The 23,769-nt window shown below is 29.7% G+C and overlaps 2 protein-coding genes across 2 annotated transcripts; both read left to right on the top strand.

Annotated features, from left to right (window-relative positions):
* The first annotated feature begins 864 nt into the window (after nucleotides 1–864).
* LOC132068519 (non-specific lipid transfer protein GPI-anchored 5-like) lies at nucleotides 865–2,989 on the top strand. The gene is made up of 3 exons (XM_059462136.1): nucleotides 865–1,281; nucleotides 1,945–2,021; nucleotides 2,687–2,989. Exons 1-3 carry the CDS (start codon nucleotides 957–959, stop codon nucleotides 2,801–2,803), a joined length of 519 nt encoding a protein of 172 aa, XP_059318119.1. The 5' UTR covers nucleotides 865–956; the 3' UTR covers nucleotides 2,804–2,989.
* A 13,612-nt stretch (nucleotides 2,990–16,601) lies between these two features.
* LOC132047077 (non-specific lipid transfer protein GPI-anchored 5-like) lies at nucleotides 16,602–18,356 on the top strand. Its single transcript, XM_059437975.1, has 3 exons — nucleotides 16,602–17,042; nucleotides 17,827–17,886; nucleotides 18,002–18,356. Exons 1-3 carry the CDS (start codon nucleotides 16,718–16,720, stop codon nucleotides 18,130–18,132), a joined length of 516 nt encoding a protein of 171 aa, XP_059293958.1. The 5' UTR covers nucleotides 16,602–16,717; the 3' UTR covers nucleotides 18,133–18,356.
* The last annotated feature ends 5,413 nt before the right edge of the window (nucleotides 18,357–23,769 follow it).

Raw genomic sequence — 23,769 nt, forward strand, 5'->3', positions numbered from 1 at the left:
AATGACGAATTTTCTTAGACCTTGTGTATTTTATATTCATTTTATTGACTCAATTATACAACACTAGTTGACTAGTCCCTAAATGTGCATATATACTAATTTCTTGGAGTTAGGTCATCAGCTTACAGCTATAGGATGCCTATGCATACAGGCAACTTTCCCTCTTGCCAAAGTCTTAGGTAATACATTGTAGCCGACTATAGCCGTATAAATTTCACGGCATGCATGCGTACATTTTATTTTCTAATACTATAGTTGAATAAATTAATCTCCGACTTGATTAGTCTTAGTGACACGTTATGGATAATGCCGTGTTCACAAAACTTCCAAAATCTTACCTCATAACTCTTACATTAGTTAACCAATGTAATCCCTTCTGTGATTTGTCACTTTCAACCCTAAATCCCTTCTAAAGGGGAAAAAAAACTTTGAGGGCATGTTTGGTACGGAGAAAATGTTTTCCCCTTTTTTCATGTTTGGTTTGTCATTAGATAGAAAAATAAGCTCTTTAAACATAAAGAAAAAGACTTTTTACGGAAAATAAAGATTCATAAGTGGCATTCCATAGTAATTGTCCACTCTTCACCCCTAATTAATACCTCCATCCCACCCCATTACTATATTGGATACAATTTTCCATTTAATTTTACTTACCGAACAATTTTCCATTTAATTTTACTTAGCTGTGTATGTTGTTGTTGTTGTTGTTGAACAATAGACAATTAATAAGAAGATCACTTATTTTTAAGAAAAATATTCTTCGTCATACCAAACACGCCCTAAGACAAATAATTAGTCACTCAAATTAGACACTATAAATCCCCCACTGCATGCTTAGAACATTACTCACAAAGCTAAGGCACACACAAGCCATCTTCTTCCTTTGGAGAAATCATCATCTTCCTTAGGAGGATTGTGTGTGCTAAAAAAGATAAATACAATTATTTTCTCCAAGAATGGCTTCAAAAGGAATTATAATATGCATGGCCTTACTTCCAATAATGACCATGATTTCAGTACAAGTGGTCATGGCTCAATCTGATTGCACAAGCACACTTATGACTATGGCTTCATGCCTTAGCTTTGTCACCGGAAGCGCGACAAAGCCGTCGGCCTCTTGCTGCTCCGCCCTCTCTGGGGTGTTGCAGTCTAAGCCACGGTGCCTTTGTGTCATTGTGAATGGTGGTGGTTCATCATTAGGCGTTCAAATTAATCAAACTCAAGCACTTGCGTTGCCTAGTGCATGCAACTTGCAAACTCCTCCTGTTAGTAAATGTAATGGTAAGTACTCATGATCTATAGCTAATTAAACGTCTGTTTTTCATATGGATTTAGGTTACTATATTTATGACAGTATAAAGATCTTTTACATGATCAGTGTAGTTTGGGTGATCATAACAGGTCAGTTATATTTTTTTTAATGTTACTAATTAAAGTTAATCATAGAAATTTACCTGTAATTAGAGGTGCAACTACCTTTGTCCAAGAGGAGTCAATTGACATATTGCTTTTCTGGAAAGTTACATTTATTTGTATTTACTATAAGTTGAATTACCTTAGTATTTCGTGTGTTCACTTCGTTATATTTTGAATTCCCATAATGAAAATCTTGATCCCGACACGCTATCTATAATTACTTTATAAGTGAAATTGATTATCAGATTATGTACATATTTTTAGAACTTAAAAACAATTTTCATATGTGCAAAATTTGTTGTACATGAAACGTACTGGAAATCATTTGAAGAAGTTGAAATGATTTTGAGACATGTAACTCACAGTAGTAATTAATGTCCTGTGGATATTGTGTCTCATGTAAGAGTTTCTTTTACAAATTCACAAGCTGGTTACAAACAATTAGCTACATTTTATTGTATGTTAGTGTTTGAATGTTTTTTAACTTTGATATATGTTTAAATTCTGCTATTAATTAATATTTCATAGCTGGTAATGCACCGATAATTTCTCCAGAGGGTGCACCTACGGAAGGAACTCCAGATTCTTCGACTGGCCATGTAGCTGTGACAGGTAACTCCCTCAATACTAGCACGCACAATATATATATATATATATATATATATATATATATAGAGATATATATATATATATATATCCTACTTGATTATCTATTTTACGACCTCATTAAATGTAAAATTCTATAATTTCCATAACATGCACGTGCGACAACATGTTAATGTTAATATAGATACTTTACTAAAACAATATACAACTATATGGTTTGGTTTAAGTAACATACGTATATAAACTGAACTAGTAGCCAAAAAGTAATTTGTGCTATGTCATGATCATCGATCTTTTTGGACTAAAACACTAGCTAGTAGTAATTATTACTCCTAGCAAATATTTGAACAATCAATCTACTGTACCTCAATTCCAAATTAATTGGTCTATGTTGTAAGAATAATTTGTATCCTAAAATATTTATCGTTAATAGACTATTTATTTATATCATTTATTAAGCTACGGTAATTCTCCTCATCAATTTATCTCGACTTTGAGCATACATACTTTGCATATAGGCGAGATCTCATGAACAAATATATGAACTATATATCAAGAGGAAAAGGATGAAAATGATCGGTTAGATAATTCATTATTTATAACTATTATATGTATCTAAAAATTATATGTTCATTTTTCATATTATTTTCATCGACTGATTGAGCAGGTACCAAAGGCGACAGGAAGCAGCAGTACATCTAATGGAAGCTCTTTGAAGGTTCCAATTCAAGTTGTTGTTGCCATCCTTCTTTTCATGGCTTCCTATGTTTTCATGATTTGAAGTTTATGAGTTTTATGTGGGAGCTATGGAGTATCTTAGTACTAAATAAAGTAGCACTATGATGTTACATGTTATGTTGGGGAGTGATTTATTTGTAATTGGCTTAAGTTTGTTGTGTGTCTGTTACTTGTTGCATTTGTTTCGCTAATATTGTACCAGTATTTATGATTCAGTAAGTTTAATTATAAGTGTATTTTTTAATTATAAGTGTTTTTCAATATGAAGAAACTTGTTTCAATTTTTGCCCAGTTTTAATTTAAGCGCAAGACTTTTTGTATATTCTGTGCATGCATATGAAGTACAAATAATTATTACCATATTGATTTGTAAACCATGGAACTTATCATAAGAAATATTTTGCCGTGTATTTAGAGCAATTTCAAAGACATAAAATGATCTGATTATGAAACTATAAGTGGCGCATGATTGACCATGTGACCTGATTTGTTTCCCAGCCTTTTCTACTATACTGCTACTGACTTTTATTGATTTTATTTTAAACTACTAATAAACTTTCAAGAAAAAATTACAAATTCTATCGAAAGATAGGAGTAATTGATAAAAATGATGACAAGGAAGAAATCTTTTTACGACTTTGAGGAACTTCCCTCAAGTTAATGTAACGTCAAGAGACTAGCCTCACAAAAAAAATACAGTTTTACTTGAGAGAATTCCTTCCAGGGCCATCAAATGGACTTGGCCCATGAGCATGCCAATCCAATCCGATTAGCAAATGTCCCTTTTTTAAGTCCTTTTTTTTTTTTTTTTTTTTTTTTTTTGAAAATTTTCTATTACATAGGGACAGGGGAAGGGGAAATGGGGGAGCGATACGATTACAAATTTTTTAAGTAACTATTTAGATTTTGTCCTTTTTTAAAACATTGTGTAAATATAGCCCTTAATAAATTATTCTTCTCGGCAACGTTAGTCTCGGTCTAATTTTTCTTATACATTGCTCAACCTTACAGACAAAACCTATTATGGTCATCTAACGTTTGCAATCATCTACGTTTTAGCCTTACATCTAACGTTTACTCATACTATTTATGTTTGCTCCAAAGGGATCTTTAGATAGTGATTTAAAATATTTATAAATTTCAAGAAAAATAGAAAAAATTATTTACTAAACAATTAGACAAAAAGGGAAAACTGATGAAAATTTCTAGTTGATATAACATTTTTCTAGCCCATTTAATATTGGGACTTCTTCGCCTTATTCCCTATCAGCCCATCTGCCTCATAAGGTTGGATTAGGCTGGCAGCAGGCATGGGCCGAAGCATTAAAGACTGTAGGCCAATTCGCAGAATTTCCTTCTTTTGGGGTGGTCTTTAACATTTGTCCCTCAAATTGGTGGTCTTTAATTTTTGTTCTTCGCCTAAAATTTAGGTTCTTTAGATAGTGATTTCGAATAAATTTCAAGAAAAATAGAAAAAATTTTAAAAAAATTCGCAAGGCAGAATTTGAATTTCCAGTTGATATAACATTTTGCCCTTTAATGGCGTACTTTTAGTTATGCTTAACTAAATTTCTATCGGAGGGAGCAGACTTTGTCTTGAGACATATATTTTTATTTTTATTTTACTTTTCAAGGAAAACTTTTAGTTGTGCCTTAAGGAAAAAGTTCCGCCTTATGGGGCATACTTTTAGTTATACCTTAACTAAAAGTCTGTCCCATAAGGCATAATTAAACTATGCCTTAAGGAAAAGTTCTACCTTATGGGGTAGACTTTTATTTATGCCGGATCTGGCATAACTTTAGTTTTTCCTTGATCCGGCATACACGCCCCCCAGCCTTGCCTTGCGAAATTATTTTTTTATTTTATGCCTGAGCAGGGGTTCAAACCCAGAACCTCAGGTATTCGTCTACCTTTTCAAGCAAAGGGCAAAACTTAAATACCACAAATATGAAGGGAAAAAATTAAAGACCACAAATATGAGAGGCAAAATTTAAAGACCAACCCAAAAGAAGGACAATCAGCGCAAAAAAAAAATGAAGACTGTTTCGTAATTCACCAAATCATAGCGGGTTATTTGCACTTTTGTGCCCTATTTTGTGTTGGTCTTCAATTTTTGTTCTTCAGACGGGCTGGTCTTTAAAAAAAAAAAAAAAAAAAAAACACTAAATCTTAATCCCTAGTCTTATAATTCATTAAAGAAGTTAACCCGTTAGAAATAAACATATGAAAGACAAATAAAGACCAGTACATATATATAAAACTCATTACTTCAAGTCTTCAATATATCATTTATTCCCAAAATCCTCTTTCTTGTAAGTTTACTTTTCTCAACAATTAAATAGTTTTAATAATTAATAGAAAACTCATAACACAACTGTAGAACAAAGTTAAGTTCTTTACACTTTTCAATCAATATTTTTAAAGTATAAAATATTGATAGCATCTACTCGAAGACACTACTTTAATTAACCAAGTTAAAAAATGTTCAAGACACAACGCTGTGGACGAGAAATGATCTTTGCTTGAAATAAGTCAGACTAATAGGGAAATGCCATTAATTTCTCTTTATCCAATTCCAACACGTCAATCTTAACAACGCTGTGGACGAGAAATGATCTTTGCTTGAAATAAGTCAAGACTAATAGGCAAATGCCATTAATTCCTCTTTATCCAATTCCAACACGTCAATATAGATAACTAGATACATGTTCTTTGAAGTTTTAATCACCCAAGGTAATTTCAACCTTTGGGAGAGAACGCATCAACTTTTGACGGGTAACAACTACTCCCTCTGTCTCAATTTATGTGATAAGTTTATTTCCCAAGATTCAAACTGTATGAAATTTTGACTAATATTTTAAAATATATTTTTTACCAAATTGATATGATAAAAGTGGTAACTTATAGTACTTTTCAAATATATAACTTTTAATTTTAAAATAGTGAGTTAATCTAATACAACTTAGTTTTAAAGTTTAGTCAAATCAACTCTAGAAAAGCAAAAAGTATCACATAAATTGGGTGAAAATCAATTTGACCCCCCAACTTTGCTTTCAAAATTAAACTCCTCCCTCAACTATGAACAATAAACGTTTTCCCCCATTTATCCTATGCGATGTCTATTTTACCCTTGACATTTTCAATCCTCCATCTATGTAATACCTTTTTCTATTATATAAAATTTATTCATTTAACCTAGGTATGTGTAGATTTTTATTTAAATTCATATAATAGGTAGAATAATCCTTTTATAAATTTATCACAAAATCTAATGTTACTTTTTATGTTTGATATTTTAGTATTACATGGATTAAGTATATTATGTATGTACATGCATCTCTCTCTCTCTCTCTCTCTCTCTCTCTCTCTATATATATATATATATATATATATATATATATATATATATATATAGTTTCAGTTTCTCTCTTATTTTCTATTGTCGGTATAGAAGCGAGCTTTAGTTGTCATTAATGGAATATTTCAAATTATAATTTAAAATTCATTTACAATATATATAGATAATCTTTTAGGAATTTGTTATGGAATATACCTCTATTTTATTAATTATTTTGTATTACCTGCATTAAAATATATTTATAAAGTTATTATTACCTATTATTTTTACTTGTATAAGTAGATATCAGAGTTTTGATCATTATTTTAAAAAAAAAAAAATTATTCTCATTTATTTCGTTATCGAACGACATTAAGTTATATACTTAACTAGTATTTCTCACTTTTCCTTTTTCATCTCGAAAATAATATTTATTTTTTATAGAAAATTTGTTACATAGATTAAAAAAAAAAATCATGATTCTAAAGAAGTAAAAGAAAAAAAGACAAGTTGATAAAGTAAGGTTAAAATAGGAATTTTAAAAAGTCTATTAGGATAAAGGGGGTAGAATGAATATTGCTCAAAGTTAAGAGGGAATTTGATTTTTTAAACAAAGTTAGGGGGTGAAAATCAATTAGGGTGAAGGGAGTATAATTTTAATTTTAGAAGAGACATTCACGCCCCACGAGCTAGTACACGCCCGTACAGGACTGGGTTGGACTAGAATCTTAATTAAGAAGTCCATTCAAATGATAGGTCGGGCTGGGTTGGGCTGCTGCCAATGTGGACTGGGCTAGGTTGTGTTGAGCCAGCCAATTTGATCTCAATTGATGACAAACAAGGGTCTGAAGTTTATATTTTTTTCTACTTCTAAAAAAGGGAAAACTACATGTATCTATATATATATACATGTTAAGGAGAAATTTTTACGAAACGTGACGATAGTTTTTCTTATTTACAAAACATAACGATATTTTACGAAACATGACGGATTTTCATATATTTTTCGTTTTTTATTTTATTTTCGGAAAATATATATATATATATTTTTAAATAAATATTTTAATTTTTTTTCCTTAAAAATAATTTTTATCGTTTTTTTTTTCGAAAATATATATATATATAAAAATAATTTTTTTATATAATTTTTATATATATATATATATTTTTTTTTTTTTGCTCAAAGGCTTAAAAAATTACCTCAAATTTTTGTGTATGAAAGCTGTATGAAAAATGTATGAAATGTGTATGTGTGGCTTAAATTTTTAATATAATTTTCATACACAAAATTGTGAACGAAAACTTTATACAAATTTCATACCATTCTCAGAAATGTATTAATTTTCCAGAAACCTAATATGAACTCTATATACGAAAAATGTGAATGAAATTCTACGTATACAAAAAATGTGAATGAAATTCTAAGTCTTAAGCGAGATATACACATTTCATACCATTCTCATGCATAAAATTTTGAGCGTAATGTTTAAGCCTTGATCGAGATATACACATTTCATACGTTCTTCATACATAAAATTTGAGCGAATTTTTTAAGCCTTGAGCAAGATATACACTTTTGATACACAAAAATTTGAGCGATTATTTTAAGTCTTGAATGTTGTATCAAAGTTGTATACAATGTTGTTGTAGTTGTATTAATTTTACAGAAACATAACATGAACTTTATACACGAAAATGTGAGCGAAATTTTAACACTTGAGTGAGATACAAATTTCATATTGTTTTCCTACACACAATTTTGAGCGGATTTTTTAAGCCTTGAACGAGATATAAAAATTTCATACATTTTTCATACCATTTTCATACACTAAATTTTGAGCGAAATTTTTAAGCCTTGAGCGAGATATACACATTTCATACAACTTTCATACATAAATTTTTGAGCGAAAAAATATTTTTAAAAAATTACAAAAATAAATAAATAAATAACTAAATAATAAAAAAAATATTTTTTTTAAAAAAATAAAAAAATATTTTTTTAAAAATAAAAAAATATTTTTTTTTTTTTTTTTTTTTTTAAAAGTATGTTTTGTATAGGGTTTGTAATGTTATGTTTTGTAAATATAAAACTATCGACACGTTTCGTAAATATTTCTCCTTAAGATGTATATATACGTAGTTGTCCCTCTAAAAACTCTTGTACATATATCACGTTTCCATGCAAATTATATTGTATTTATGTGAAATCTATATATAATATAAAGCTAGGCATATATAAGGTGATGTGGCACCTCTCTATAGCCTCAATTGACAATTATCTTTTTTCTCCTTTTTTTTTTGAATTTTTTATGAATTTTTTCTTCATAATCTTCTAACTAAATTGCTTAAAAAAGCCTAACAAATTAAATGTTGGATTAAAGGGCACGTATCAGTAATCAAGCCACAGACCCATGTATCAGCCCACGTAACATCACTTAATGCTAATTAATTAAAACACATTTAGTATTCCTGAGCATTCCCCCACGTTCATCCCAACTATGAAAGGGATAATATTTACCGTTTTCTTGGATTAATCATCATTTGTATTTACAAATTCAAGGTATTTCTTCCTTTCTCCCCGTAGTATTATATAATCTTAGATTTTTGAATGATTATGCTCATCTACCATGGTTGTGCTTTTTGGATAACTAGGTATACACGTGAAGAATGATGGTGTAGATGAAGTACCAAAAGCTCACCGAAATGCTTTACAACCCAAGAAATTTGATATTTTGGGGGTTTAGATAAGGGGTAAGCTCCAATTAACACTGTTTCATTTGTAATTATATTCTAATTATTTAGTTAAAAAGATTTATTTATAGTGGACTCATACATTCACATCCTTGAAGTACCAGCCTATGGTCAAATCATAGCATTTGGAACGCTTGCTGGAGGCTCTGGCATTACTCCAATGTTCTAGGTCTGTATGTTTTGTTTAATGTCTTATTTAACTCCACATTAACTTTTGGTTAGTACGGCTATTCTACTGGTTTTTCGAAATTCTTTTTGTTACATTCCATGTTATTTCACTGAGTTTTTTGGGTGCGAAGTAGGTAAATATTTGGTTTTGTTCTTTTTCAGGTTTCTAGAGCTATTCTCATAAATTCATAGGGCCAAGACAATGGAGCACTTCATATATGCTAATGTTAATTATAAAGAAATTCTTTTAAAGGTAATTTAACACATCCCATGATTAATCTGTTGGTTGAGTTCGCTGCAAAAAAATATTGGGCAGTTTTGAATAGAGAGCTCATCATTATTCTCAATGCTCTTGCATCTATTTTGGAAGATTTTCGTAACTTCATGTATGTGTCGGTAGTGTTGTGTTGTTGTATCGGGAGAAACTATTAAATTAATCCATTTGTAGATGTTTAAAACATTTGTGCTAAATGTGTTGTGTTAGATATTTCATATTTTATTAGAATTTTTTTTTTTTTTTATCATCAAATGCTTATCCTACTTCAATTCAGAAAAGATTAAGAGATAAGAATATTTCCTATTTTATTAGGAAAAAGAATTTTATCGTTATTTAAATGAAAATTACAGATGGGGTTCTTATATATATGATATATATTATTAGTTAAAAAAAAATACATGGGGTAATTTTATTTTAATTGATAAAATGAGATTAAGAAGGAAAAAATTACCTTCCACTTTTTATTAGGTAAAGGGATTTAAAAGAAAAGAAACAAGAAAAGTTTCTTTAAAAATAATATTTTTATAAAAATAATGTGTTTAAAAAGAAAAAAAACAATGCTTATTAGGAAAAGGGCATTTTTGACCCAATAAAGTAACAATAGGGGCATTTTTGTTCAATTTCGTATAGTTTAAGGCCATTTTGGACTAAACTGTGAAAGGAGGGCATTTTTGTTCAATTTCACATAGCTAAAGGGCATTTTTGTTCAATTTCTCATAGCTTAAGGGCATTTTTGACCCTTTTCTGTAGAGAGAATATAAAATTGATCGAAGAGAAAAGATTGATTCGCCAACGAGAATTATTCCTTTAAAGATCGCGCGAAGCACGGTTAAATTCACTGGTAATAAAAGAAGAGTTGTAAACATCGTATATCTATTATGTACCTGATGATGTGATTGAAAAGTGAAGAGTGCACATTTGCAAAGTAAAACCTGAAATGAAGATAAACACATAAGAATTAGTTAGCAAACACAATTCAAGAAAATGCCACTATATTAGAGCAAAGCAAATCCGAAAAGAGATTACAGTGCGCACACGAAGTAAAGAAAGGGTTACCGAACCATTATATATATAGGAATTAGCTATCCAAATTTATAACAGAAGAGAGTTGAAGATTCATTATCAGTGAATTCTTTTATTTTTATTGCATCATTCAATTCAATTCAGTGATTAAATAACTGCAAATAATAATTGGTACGTTTTGGATACTTGGAATTATAGAGTTGATGGAACGTGGGATTAAGTCATTAAAGAGGCTTAACAATTGAATAGAAAAAGATAAAAGAGACAATCCTTCACGGCTTGAATAAAACAACTGACATCCTACAAAATTAACGGATTAATTTTCAACAGCCGGTTAAAAATAATAATATGATGAGTGAGGGTTTTTGCGGGAAAGCAAACAGATAAATTATTATAATAAATTGAATTATACATTGAATTTTAAAGAGCATAATAATGACAGATAATGGAAGAAGTCTTTGATACATGAATCTTGTCATTTAATTGATTTATTTCCCATTTAATGGATTCATTTATCATTTTTTTTGGTAGGTAAATTTATTATTTGGTGTTAAAATAGTATAGGAATAGTGTTTAGATGAGGGGTAAAAATGCCGTTTAACTTTTGATAATTCAACTTTTCAACTTAGGATCTTCCCACTTTTAGAATAACTAATCTCTGGGAATGTGCGTTGCACGTTTGTCCCCTACTATTATTTGAACTTTGTGCAGGATCATTTTATGGTATTTATCTCATATATTTTTGTAAATATGATAGACCCTGTATTGGTTAATGCGTTTATATATAGAGCATACTTTTGCATTAAAAAAATAAAAAATGAGAAGAATGATTTCAAATATAATCTTCTGGACTAAAATATATTCTACTTAATTATTGTTTCTCTATACAAATACAACCGTGTCAGCTAATTCTTTTATTTAATCTTCAGTACTTTGTTCGCAAAATATAGGAAATGTTTAAATATGTAAAACTAATTAACATAACATAAGTAGCATCTAATGTATGTGATATATAGATGAATTCCTGCTCAAAATTTAAGAAAAGCATATAGATATCTTTAACGAAATTAATAGAGACACGACAAAGAAATACATATCTCCACAACACCTACAAACATAACTAAAAAATATACAGTTATCTTCGCCTCAAGCGTTTAAAGATAGGATGGTTTATTCTAATTAATAAAAACATCCTGAAAAAGAGAAATGAATAAATTATAATTAAATTCAACTTGAAGTCAGTAATTAAAAATTTATCTTTACTTGGCCAAGCCCTCACAATATGCAGGTAGTTACCTAAGCTGACAGTTCCCAAATAAAAGAATAATACCAATTCAAATAAGTAATGATAAAAGAATGATAATATAAATATAGCATGAGATGGAAGGTACATAGACAACACATATCACCATCCACCTCAGTCCTCAGTTGCTTTTATCAGTTTCATTTTTTCCTTTTGTTTTGCCATCTCATTGACCCTTGCAAATGGCAGCAGTTAACAATTTAAGAGAGTTACTGTATAAGATAATAGGAGAAGCAAACAGAAGTAGCATCTAAATAAATAAAAGAGATGAGATAATGAGATATAATCAACTATTCAAAACCTTTTAGTGTCAATATGCTGGAGTGACATTTTTTTTTTTAACTTTTGCAACTTACGTTGAACCATTTCTGCAGACAAATAGGCATGCGTAGAATAAAATGCTAACCTGATACCACATGAATTTTCCCATTTAGCTTTCATGTTTGTGATGTATACAAGGATAGATGAAATAATTTTACACATTAATATTTTTGAGGTTATGAACATGAGAGGCAGGAGAGGAATAAATACTCTTAAGACGAGAAATTATGAAGACGTAACTGAAAATGATTGAGTTATGGAGGTGAGATTTTTAATTTTATATCTCAAGTAATCACATTTACAGGCTAGATAAAAATTACTATATGTAAAAAGAATTTGCAATATTTATGTGATGGATTTGCCTAATAAGTAAAGGTTTCAATAAATGTCAGAATTAACAATTTGTTGATCGTGCTTTATGAGCAGATATCAAACATTATATGACACCATATTAATGTAAATGTGTGGATTGTGACTGTTCAAATTTACTTTTTCAAGAGTAACTAACAGCGTATAACTTTATGAGGGTGTTGAAAGAGTGCAGTGAATCCATGTAATTCTCTACTTCTTCCGTCTTATATTACTCGGTCACTTTTCCTTTTACACGCCCTTCAAAAACTCATAAATAAAAATGTATTTTTACTACATTATCCTTATATCTCCAATTAATGACACTCTAATCAATATTGGTTACTTAAAAAATAATTAATGTTAAGGGCAAAAGTAGGAAAAGCTTAATCAACTCTATCTTGATTTTATAAATGGACAAGTATTTTGAAACAAATATTTATAGTAATGTGGACGCACTAATATGAGACAGAGGAAGTATCATTTACTTACTTCATTATAGTAGCTTTCAGTAATTGTCTTTTCATTTACCAAGTTAATTGTAGTATTAAATTTTATGTTTACTGATCATTTATTAGAAGATAGATTTACCTTTTGATACAAAAATATTTTAGAAGTAGAGTTCAAGAAAGGAATCAAAAAAGGGACAAATATTAAATGTTAATTTTTAATGGGGAGTAATTTTACTTTTAGATAAGGGGTAATTTGGTTGTTTAACTTTTAAAGGGTATTTTAGTACATTAACTTTACACTATGGCCTTCTCACTTTTAGTATTATATAATACTAGTATACGTACCCGCGCGATGCGCGGTGAATATCATCTATTTAATTTTATACTCAATCTTTTTATGCATATTTAAGTCTAATTCCTCTATATTAAACTATACTACATTTTTATTCCTTGTTTATCGTTATAGGTATTATATTTATTACTTGGTATTATTTCATTGCCAAGACTTGAAATTCTTTTGTTGTTCAATATTTCTTATTTTTAACTATATCTGTTATAGTTTCAGATACGTGATTTTATCTATAATATAACTTTTCTAACGATAATTTAAATGATTTTCTTTACATCTCACATTCAAATAAATCTTATCCAAATATATCTACACTATAAAAAATAAAAAAAAAATAAAAAAACTTCGAAAATCTCTCTTTTCTACAATTTTTGTCTATTATCATTGCAATATCCATTATTAAATTGTCTTTGTTCAGTTCTCTCTATTGACTATAAAGTATAACATAGATTCTCTTACTCTTGAAATAATTTTTTATTATTTTTAATCTTTTTTATATTACTCAAACTTTTTTTAAATTTTTCATTATTTTTTATAATAATATTCTTTAAATTTATCAATTATATTATCTAAGTTAATTCGAAGTATACTTGAAACAAATGATAGGCTCAAAATGTGAGCTAATAATGGAAATTGCACTGTAATTCATGAATTCTGACTTGCTATATATTTGCGCACAATTATTTAGCTTCTAAAATATATTTTCTAATATTATTTAAAAGAACTTATTTTTTTCCCAAAATCTTACTCAAGCACCTCAATTTCTAAAATAAACACTTTTTTTAAAAATAAAAAAAAAAAATTTGATTTCTCATAAGCTTGGCTTAACAGGCTAAATTACCAAGTTCTCAATCTTCTTTTCTATGGGTAATTCTTCCAAATTTCTCTCAAATTGAATTAATAGATAATTATCACCATCATTAATCAACAATAAAAACGCATAAAATCAACCAAAAGATCAAATAATAGCTTGAAAGTACGATGAAAATTAAATACTGCTAAAAAAACTAAACATGATGAATATCAGGAAAATACATGTAACATGAAATAAATTACATTCATCTAATAATTGTGACTATACCAATCTGATTTAAATATTAAATAAAATAAAAAATAAAACCTTCCATGTCATCATTAACTGGTTGACAAAGCTTAAAATTAATATCTATTGCACACAATGGGCAAATTTTTTCAGTCTCCAATATCTTTATATGTTTTTCTAATAAAAAATAATAATACTGCTCTGTCCCATGAATCACCTGGATGTGTCAAGGAGATGATGATTATTATTTAGAGTTGGAGCTCGAGATGATGATTATTATTCAGAGTTGGAGCTCGATCTTTTAAAGAGGAAGACTCCCTTGGTGAATAAAAAACTTCCAATTTGAAAATAATTTTTTATTTTAACTTTTAAGTTTAAATTTTAAATGTAATATTTTATCATTTGTGATAAATACATCTTTTGGCATACCATTTGTGATATACAATTGATATGTTTATAAATAAATAATTTATAATATTGACAGAGCGAATTTGTTTACAGAGATAGGGAGAAAGTAACAGAAATTTGTTATCATGTTTTTTTCATCGCCAATTCCTACTCTTTCATCCAAGTTTCAAACACTACAAAAAAGAAATTAATGCCTTCTACAATCCGAAATATTATGAGATGTTCATAATCCAATAAGCAACTAAGTAAACCAAAATCTTATTATAAAGCCTCTTTTTTATTTTTTGCTAATGTGATAGGAAAAATAATTAAGCAATATGACCTGTATTGACATAAAAGATTTACAAAGAAGAAAACTTACGATATAAATTCTCCGGAGATATGGATGAAAAGTAAGAACATAAAAGTGACTTATGCAACAAAATGAGAGAGAAATAATGTTAATTAGATCATAAAATGTTACATCACAAGATAAAGCCACATAAAATCATTCATTGGAAAATAAAACTAAACAAAATTCTTCAATCAGCTCAGACAAAAAAAATTACTTATAAGCACAATGAAAATCAAAAAATAATTTGAAACAAAGAGACTTTTTAAACCAATATACATATGTAATGGCAGATTCTTCTATTAGAAAGGGAAGAGGAAGATTTATTTATTTTTTTGAAAGAAGTGGTGATGACAAGAAGAGTAACTTTAAAGAAAAAACCTAATTTAACTTATCTGTTATTAAAAAGGTATATATAGGAGGTTAAGCCTAGAACTACCAACTCTCATTTTAAATTTAAAAGGTGAATCATAATCACATCCTTTTTCCATACATCTAATAACATAATTATTAAATGTAACATTTAGTGAGGAAATCACACGGGTTGTCAATTTTCCTTGAACACTGAATTGACAACCTTAGCATATAGAAAATAGCTTTAATCGAACTCCTCATCTGTGTGGGGAACAATTCATGCCATTACGATGAACACCGTCTAAGCTGCAACATGTTTTCACGTTTCATTGGTAAAATAGCCAATAAATGTTTATGAAGTAACAAATTCAATGTAAGTTCCAAGAAAAGGTTTGCATTTTTTTTTTTTTAAATTGTTTATCTTTTAACCGGATGTTTTTTATTTCACTTAAAATTGAAAAACTATACTCGTGTCTATAAATTCTTTATATTTCCGTTCTAATTCAAATCCTCTATTATTTAGGATGTGAATTTGTAAAAGAGTCACAATTGCAAAAGGCGAATAAAGTTGGTAATCAAGTGGCTTGTTTTCGATATGCCACTTGACTTAATTATTATTATTATTATTATTATTATTATTATTATTATTAACTCTACTACTATGTGTTGATAATATCGTATGAGTATATTAGGTGAGTTCATTATTATTTTCATTATTATCTACATTTTTATTTAAGGTATGAAATATTATCTACTTAATATTAAGCTAGACTACTCTCCTTTAATATATATATATATATATATATATATATATATAGATAGATAGATAGATAGATTATCATATTAACAACTCTAATACTATGTGTTGATAATATCGTATGAGTATATTCGTGACTTCATTATTATTATTATTAATAATAATAATTATTATAATTAGTAGTAGTAGTAGTAGATTATTAAATTAGGTAATATTTTGAACTACAATTAATAACTTCTTCTATAATTAATGCAAATAAAATTTGTTGCAAAGTGGCATGTTCATATTACGCTACTTGACTTAATATTAAGCGTACTACTCTCCTTTTATATATATATATATAGAGAGAGAGAGAGAGAGAGAGAGAGAGATGATATCAACCTTGTATATAAGTTCTTCTAAGTTTTCCAATGTGAACACTTTAGCCATAGGCTTTTCTGTTTGTGACTAGTCAAATAATGGGACAATTGGTTGGCATTAGTTGGTCACCCACGCAACTAACTACTTTGTCAAATCTACCTAATTCCTATGTAAATTGTGACCAAAGTACGAAATAATGTCATTCTCTGAATTTACGTTACTACTTGTTTATCGGTCACCAATTTTTAAAACATCTTCTTTGACTCTCCCTACTCCGTTTTTCCTATATAAACAAACACAACTTTTCTTCTTCTAACAACACATTTTGTAATCAAACTTACTTCAATCAGAAAAAAAAAATCCACTTCATATCTAATGGCAATTCAAAGGAGCAGAATGGGTATTTTCGCGATTGTGTGCACGATGTTCTTGGCAGGAGTTGTTGCACAATCGAGCAATGACTGCACGAATGTGTTGATCAGTATGTCACCTTGCTTGAACTATATTACTGGAAATTCCTCTACTCCATCTTCAGGTTGTTGCACTCAACTAGGCACTGTGGTTAAGAACAATCCAAAATGTTTGTGCCAGGCCCTCAATGGTGGTGGCTCTAATTTGGGGCTACCTATTAACCAGACTCAGGCTTTGGCACTTCCTACTGCTTGTAAAGTTCAGACTCCACCTCTTAGCCAATGCAATGGTAAGTAGCAAAATTCACTCCAAAACTAAAGAATATTACTCTTTTATGAATTTATAATACTATTAAGAAATGGACTTTGTGCCTAACGTCTAAAGCTAGTTCCTGAGGTATGAATTTTCTTTGAACCAATAACCGCATCCGTAGCCGATGCGCGACTCTTACATAGAGTTTTCACATCACTTTAGAGATAGATCTTAGAGAGTCTGTGGATCCAAATTGAACCAGTCTATTATATATCAATTGATCAGTAAACTCAACTGCACTGATACGTTATTAGGATATGTACTTTTGTCTACAAAATTTGTTTTTGGGTATAGCAGTGGGGTCTAATCACAACTACCGCAGAAAGCTAGATCCATCCGGAGTCAGGGGAGCTACAGCTTCGCCTACAAGTTTGGGAGAACACAGTTGCTTTAACCCAAACTCTGTATTTACATTTAAAAATCACTTGATATGTATAAATAATTTATCAAGAACCTTGTAAGCTACATTTTCTAGAATCTAGAACTCGTAAACTCAAAATCCTAGCTCCGCTTCTGTCTGGAGTCACCTCCATATAATATGTAAATGGAAAATACTTACCTGCAATAGGTGCGTGTTTACACCAAATTAAGAAATTTAACCTTAACAGTCACACACTATAGTGAGAATACACATTATTTGACCATGATTAACTGATAAATGTGTGTACGACAGGCACACATGTTACATTTATCTGTTTGATATATAAACATCGAGTGCGAATAAGTTTTTTGATCTCTCTAACATCTGTTACTTGGAACAGCTGGTTCACCAAATAGCTCTCCCGCTGGAACAGCAGATTCTCCAACTACAGATGCTTCAGGTAAATTACTTTTTTTTTTTTTTTCTTCCTCAAATTCTACTACTAGTACTTTTCAAGAACATCAAATTCAGGTTTTACAAAATTCGAGCTTTAACACAATACCAATGTGTAACAGGACGTGGATCTAACGCAGTACCATCATCACAAGATGGTTCAAATGATGCAGATTCAATTAAGATGGCAGCTCCACTTTTCTTCTTCATTCTCTTCATTGCTTCATATGCTTCAACATTCAACATGGCCTGAGATTTTTGGCTACAACTTTCATTGAATATGGAATTGCTCTGTTGATAGATTCAGATTTACAGCTTCTTATTTTACCTATTACTGGCTCTTTTTTGTTTTAGTTCATATGATCTGCAGTCATTTTCTTGATGGGGATTATTAGTTATTGTACTTGTCATTCTTTAGTTACATTATTGTTCTTGAATTGTGTCCACACATAATACATTTTTGTATTGGATTCGGTACGTATTAGTTGGATATTTCAATTTGGCTGATTGATCTATAAATTACCTAACCTCAGAGCATAAGCATACTTGCAACTTAATTAACCAAAAAAATTGCAAAAAAACAAAATTTGAATAAAAGAAAATAAAGATGCATGTTCCAACTGATCCACCCCTCAACCTTCTCCTTTAAATAGGTTTTTGTATGCAACATGTTTCGAATCCGTGACGTGTGCCTAAAGAACAAGACTTATTCCATATTATTGATCAAACACAGCAACGATAACTACATACCCAGTAAAATTTCACAAATGGGGTCTCGGGAGGATAAGCCCCTACTTTTGTGGGGTAGATAGGTTGTTTCCCGTAGACCCTTAGCTCGAAAGAAAAGAATTTAAAGAAAAGTATCAAGTAAAATATGAATCATATCTTGATCAAACACAACCATAAACACATTGACAAGAGAATCAATCCTTTTATACTATATTCCTTGAATTAATACAAATTAGGTAGTTGACTATAAAAAATAAAATAAAAAATCTGACCTATTACATAAAGTAAGTAACTAAGGATTTTTTATGTGTAATGTCTCCACGAAAAATTATCCTTTTTGGATGGTTTTCTTCTTTTTCATAGCTGCTCTATCCACGCCTACGAATATCTTGTGCCAAATTGTGTAATTGAGGATCAGTGGATAAAAGACTACGCAAAAGCATGGATCTTGACAAATAGGTGTTATTTTTTAGCTGAAATTGAGTTCCTAGAATAGCATGGATCTTGACAAATCTTGGAATAATATTAGTAGTGTCAGCTCCCATAGTTTTTTAAGTAGTAGTATTAATTTCAGTTACTTCAATTCATCACTGGCAGCTGTCTTGTTTTTGTCTTTTGGGAGTTCAATTTTAGTGTCCAAATGGCTTTATATATTAATTTCTCAACTAATACACCTCTGTTGATGATGATTTAATTATAAAGTCATCTCCTTTTTCATTTTCTTGAAGAAGAAACAGTCAAATTTGATCACTACCCCCGCTCTCCTCAACTGTTTTTGTTTGTTTGCTTAAGTTTCTTGATTGTTTAGCCATTTTTTTTTTTTTTGTCTCTTTTTTTAAAGACCTTAAAAAGTTGTGGTGTTATGGTGCTAATGGTTGCAAAAGTTGTGGAGGGGAGGAGATGATAGTGATGGAAGAAAAAGGGGAAGAGAGAGGTAAATGGGTTGGGGTGGTGAGGTGGCGTCATGTCTATGTGTCCACTCACCGAAGTTGTTAGTGTCCACGTCATACCTTCACGTCCGCCTTTGATAATTTTAACGGAGGAAGCATATATTTGGACTCAATATAAAAGAAGGGTATATTTGGACTCAAAGTACAACGGCAAAGGCATAATTGACCCAATAATATAACGAAAGATATGAATAAACTATTTTCCAAAGTTCAGAGGCATATTTGACCCTTTTCGAAAAAGACTAAAGATGACCATATCTCTTGGTTTCCATTAAGAAGATAATACTTCCTCAAAACACCCTCCTTTGTAAAATCTACCTTCTCCAACACCCTTTGTGATGCTAGATTTTCAACATCCACCACAGCTTCAAGCCTGGCCATGTGTGACCAGTCTACAAAGATGGCGGCTGCTGCCATCTTCACCGCCTTAGTGGCGATCCCTTTGTGCCAATACTTTGATGCTAATTTGTATCCAATTTCGGCCCTGCATCTTTGTCACTCAACTTCAACTTCTCCTCAACATTCCTTGGCAATTCTTCATTAATATGAGTAAGATCAGTACAGGATGAATCAGATTCCATTGTCTCAAGATGAAATTTTTACTAAAGCAGTAAACTCTATTTATAGTAGTGCAAAACTTACTTTTTAGCCAAAAACTAAAAAAATCTATTGAAGCAAAAATATTTCTCCAGAATCTCATAAATTTCTTGATGCTCTCTACAATTCTCCGCTACTCTCTACTATATTAAAATAGGTATTAGCACCACAATTTATAATAGTGCAAAATCTAATTTAGCTAGGAATTGGAAAATCATTTCCTATAGTATTATTTTGATTATAAATCATATTTAGACATGAATTAAATAAATACCAAATCCTAAACAAATTTGGTTTTCTAATCCAACTTTAAATTATTCTCCCAACTATTCCTATATAATCTTGACCATAAATCCTATTTAGACATGAACTAAAGAAACTAACAAATATCTAATCCTGAGCAATTTTGGTTTCATACTCCAATTTTGAATCGATTTTCCAACAAGCTGGCCCTCCATATTAATTCAAAACATGAAGAATAAAGAATCTTCCAGGAAATTACTTTGGCATAGTAATCCGAGTCAACTATATAATTTACTTTTTTTATGCCTTTTCACCAAGGAACGGAACTATCACCGTTCGTGTACGGACAACCAAAGTGAACACAAACTTTTCTTGGAGAATCCATCATAAAGTAGGAGTATTGAATTAATTAGGATGTTGTTTTCAGTTCAATATCTATTACATATATTCGAATAAGTCCATGATGTTTGAAATTTTTTAAACAGAACCCAAAAAGTTTATTAAATAGTTAATTCATTGTTTGAAATCTAATAATGTAGAAAATCTTTACACAATCCCCTTTAAGCCTGTTAACCGGTTGAAACTGGACCGGACCAGCAACCGGTTAGGAAACCGGTCGGTTTCCGGACAAAAAACGGGAACCGGCCACCGGTTGCCGGTTAACCTGTTCCAAACTTGGAAATCGGAATCGGCCAGTTCAATAATTAAAACCCACCCCCCCCCCCCCCCCTTTTTTTGGGGGTTTTTGTATAGTATATGTATGTTATAGTATTTTTAGTATATTGTAGGTATATTTATATATATTATATAAGTTTATAAGTAAAGTTTATAGAGTCCGGAGCCTAAAGGGCACTAAAATGCACAAAATAAACCAAAAGGGGTGCTCCATTCCACAATATACCAAAAGGGGTATAACGTGGAGCGGCCAACGTTATACCCCCAAAAATTTTTTCCCCTGTCAGACAAAAAAAAAAAAAAAAAAAAATTAATTTAAAAGTATAACGTGGACTGATCCACGTTATACCATTTCATTCTAATCTTCCCATTTTCTAATATACACGACAATCTTCCCATTTCATTTCTAATATACATGAAGTCATATATATTGTATAACGTGATTGAATATATCCACGTTATACAATATATATATTTTACCCCCCCCCCCCCCACCCCACCCCCACCAAGTTTTACAAAAATAGTTTCTGAGACGTAGGCCAGATTTAAATCATATCCGGTTGTCTTTTTAATAAAAAAAAATTTAGTGATTTTTTTTTAATTCAAACACACACCACAAGTCATATAATAATTAACTCAAACAAATATTTTAACTCATACAATAATTAAATATGTGTCATATATGCGATTTAGGGAGTAGTAGAGGTAGGATGTGTATCATATGCGATTTAATTATTGTATGAGTTAAAATATTTGTTTGAGTTAATTATTATATGACTTGTGGCGTATGTTTGAGTTAAAATTAAAAAATCACTAAAAAGAAAATTTATTAAAAAAACAACCGGATATGATTTAAATCTGGCCAACTTCTTAGAAACTATTTTTGTAAAACGTGGTGGGGGGGGGGGGGGGGTAAAATATATATATCATATAGCGTGGACTGATCCACGTTATACAATATATATGACTTTGTGTATATTGGAAATGAAATGGGAAGATTAGAATGAAATGGTATAACGTGTTTTGTATAACGTGGACTGATCCACGTTATACGAAATTTATCACGCTATACTTTTAAATTAATTTTTTTTTGTCTGACAGGGGAAAAAAATTTTGGGGGTATAACGCTGGCCCCTCCATGTTATACCCCTTTTGGTATATTGTGGAATGGAGCACCCCTTTTGATTTATTTTGTGCATTTTAGTGCCCTTTAAGCTCCGGAATCAAATTTTATATATTTACTAACTAACAAAGATATATATATATATATATATATATACATATATATATGTTTAAGTTATATGTATACTATATATACTTATATATGTTTAAGTTATAATATGTATATTATATATACTTATATATATATGTTTAAGATATATGTATACTATATACTTTTATATATATATATATATATATATATATATATATATATACATATAATTCTAATCTTCCCATTTTCTAATATACACGACAATCTTCCCATTTCATTTCTAATATACATGAAGTCATATATATTGTATAACGTGGATTGAATATATATTGTATAACGTGGATCAATCCACGTTATACAATATATATATTTTACCCCCCCTACCCCACCCCCACCAAGTTTTACAAAAATAGTTTCTGAGACGTAGGCCAGATTTAAATCATATCCGGTTGTCTTTTTAATAAAAAAAAATTTAGTGATTTTTTTTTAATTCAAACATACACCACAAGTCATATAATAATTAACTCAAACAAATATTTTAACTCATACAATAATTAAATATGTGTCATATATGCGATTTAGGGGAGTAGTAGAGGTAGGATGTGTATCATATGCGATTTAATTATTGTATGAGTTAAAATATTTGTTTGAGTTAATTATTATATGACTTGTGGCGTATGTTTGAGTTAAAATTAAAAAATCACTAAAAAGAAAATTTATTAAAAAAACAACCGGATATGATTTAAATCTGGCCAACTTCTTAGAAACTATTTTTGTAAAACGTGGTGGGGGGGGGGGTAAAATATATATATCATATAGCGTGGACTGATCCACGTTATACAATATATATATGACTTTGTGTATATTAGAAATGAAATGGGAAGATTAGAATGAAATGGTATAACGTGTTTTGTATAACGTGGACTGATCCACGTTATACGAAATTTATCACCCTATACTTTTAAATTAATTTTTTTTTGTCTGACAGGGGAAAAAATTTTTGGGGGTATAACGTTGGCCCCTCCACGTTATACCCCTTTTGGTATATTGTGGAATGGAGCACCCCTTTTGATTTATTTTGTGCATTTTAGTGCCCTTTAGGCTCCGGACTCAAAGATATATATATATATATATATATATATATATATATATATATATATATATATATATTATATATTTACTAACTATATATACTTATATATGTTTAAGTTATAATATGTATACTATATATACTTATATATATATGTATATATATATATATATATATATATATATATATATATATATATATATATATATATATAAGTTATATACTTCTAACTTATATACACATGTTCAAGTTATATGTATACTATATATACTTATATATGTTTAAGTTATAAATAACTTAAGTTTTTTCTAAGTTTATAAATTCCTATTTTATAACTTAAGTATATTTATATTATAAGTATATTCTTAGTATATCTTAGTTATTTTCCAAGTA

This window comes from Lycium ferocissimum, chromosome 1 (genome assembly GCF_029784015.1).
Source record: "Lycium ferocissimum isolate CSIRO_LF1 chromosome 1, AGI_CSIRO_Lferr_CH_V1, whole genome shotgun sequence".
NCBI lineage: Eukaryota > Viridiplantae > Streptophyta > Magnoliopsida > Solanales > Solanaceae > Lycium > Lycium ferocissimum.

Coding starts and splice junctions, on each gene's coding strand:
- LOC132068519 (XM_059462136.1), top strand. CDS start 957: ATGGCTTCAAAAGGAATTATAATATGCATGGCCTTACTTCCAATAATG. Junction 1,282..1,944: donor TCCTGTTAGTAAATGTAATG/GTAAGTACTCAT, acceptor AATATTTCATAG/CTGGTAATGCACCGATAATT. Junction 2,022..2,686: donor CTTCGACTGGCCATGTAGCT/GTGACAGGTAAC, acceptor CGACTGATTGAG/CAGGTACCAAAGGCGACAGG.
- LOC132047077 (XM_059437975.1), top strand. CDS start 16,718: ATGGCAATTCAAAGGAGCAGAATGGGTATTTTCGCGATTGTGTGCACG. Junction 17,043..17,826: donor ACCTCTTAGCCAATGCAATG/GTAAGTAGCAAA, acceptor TACTTGGAACAG/CTGGTTCACCAAATAGCTCT. Junction 17,887..18,001: donor TCCAACTACAGATGCTTCAG/GTAAATTACTTT, acceptor AATGTGTAACAG/GACGTGGATCTAACGCAGTA.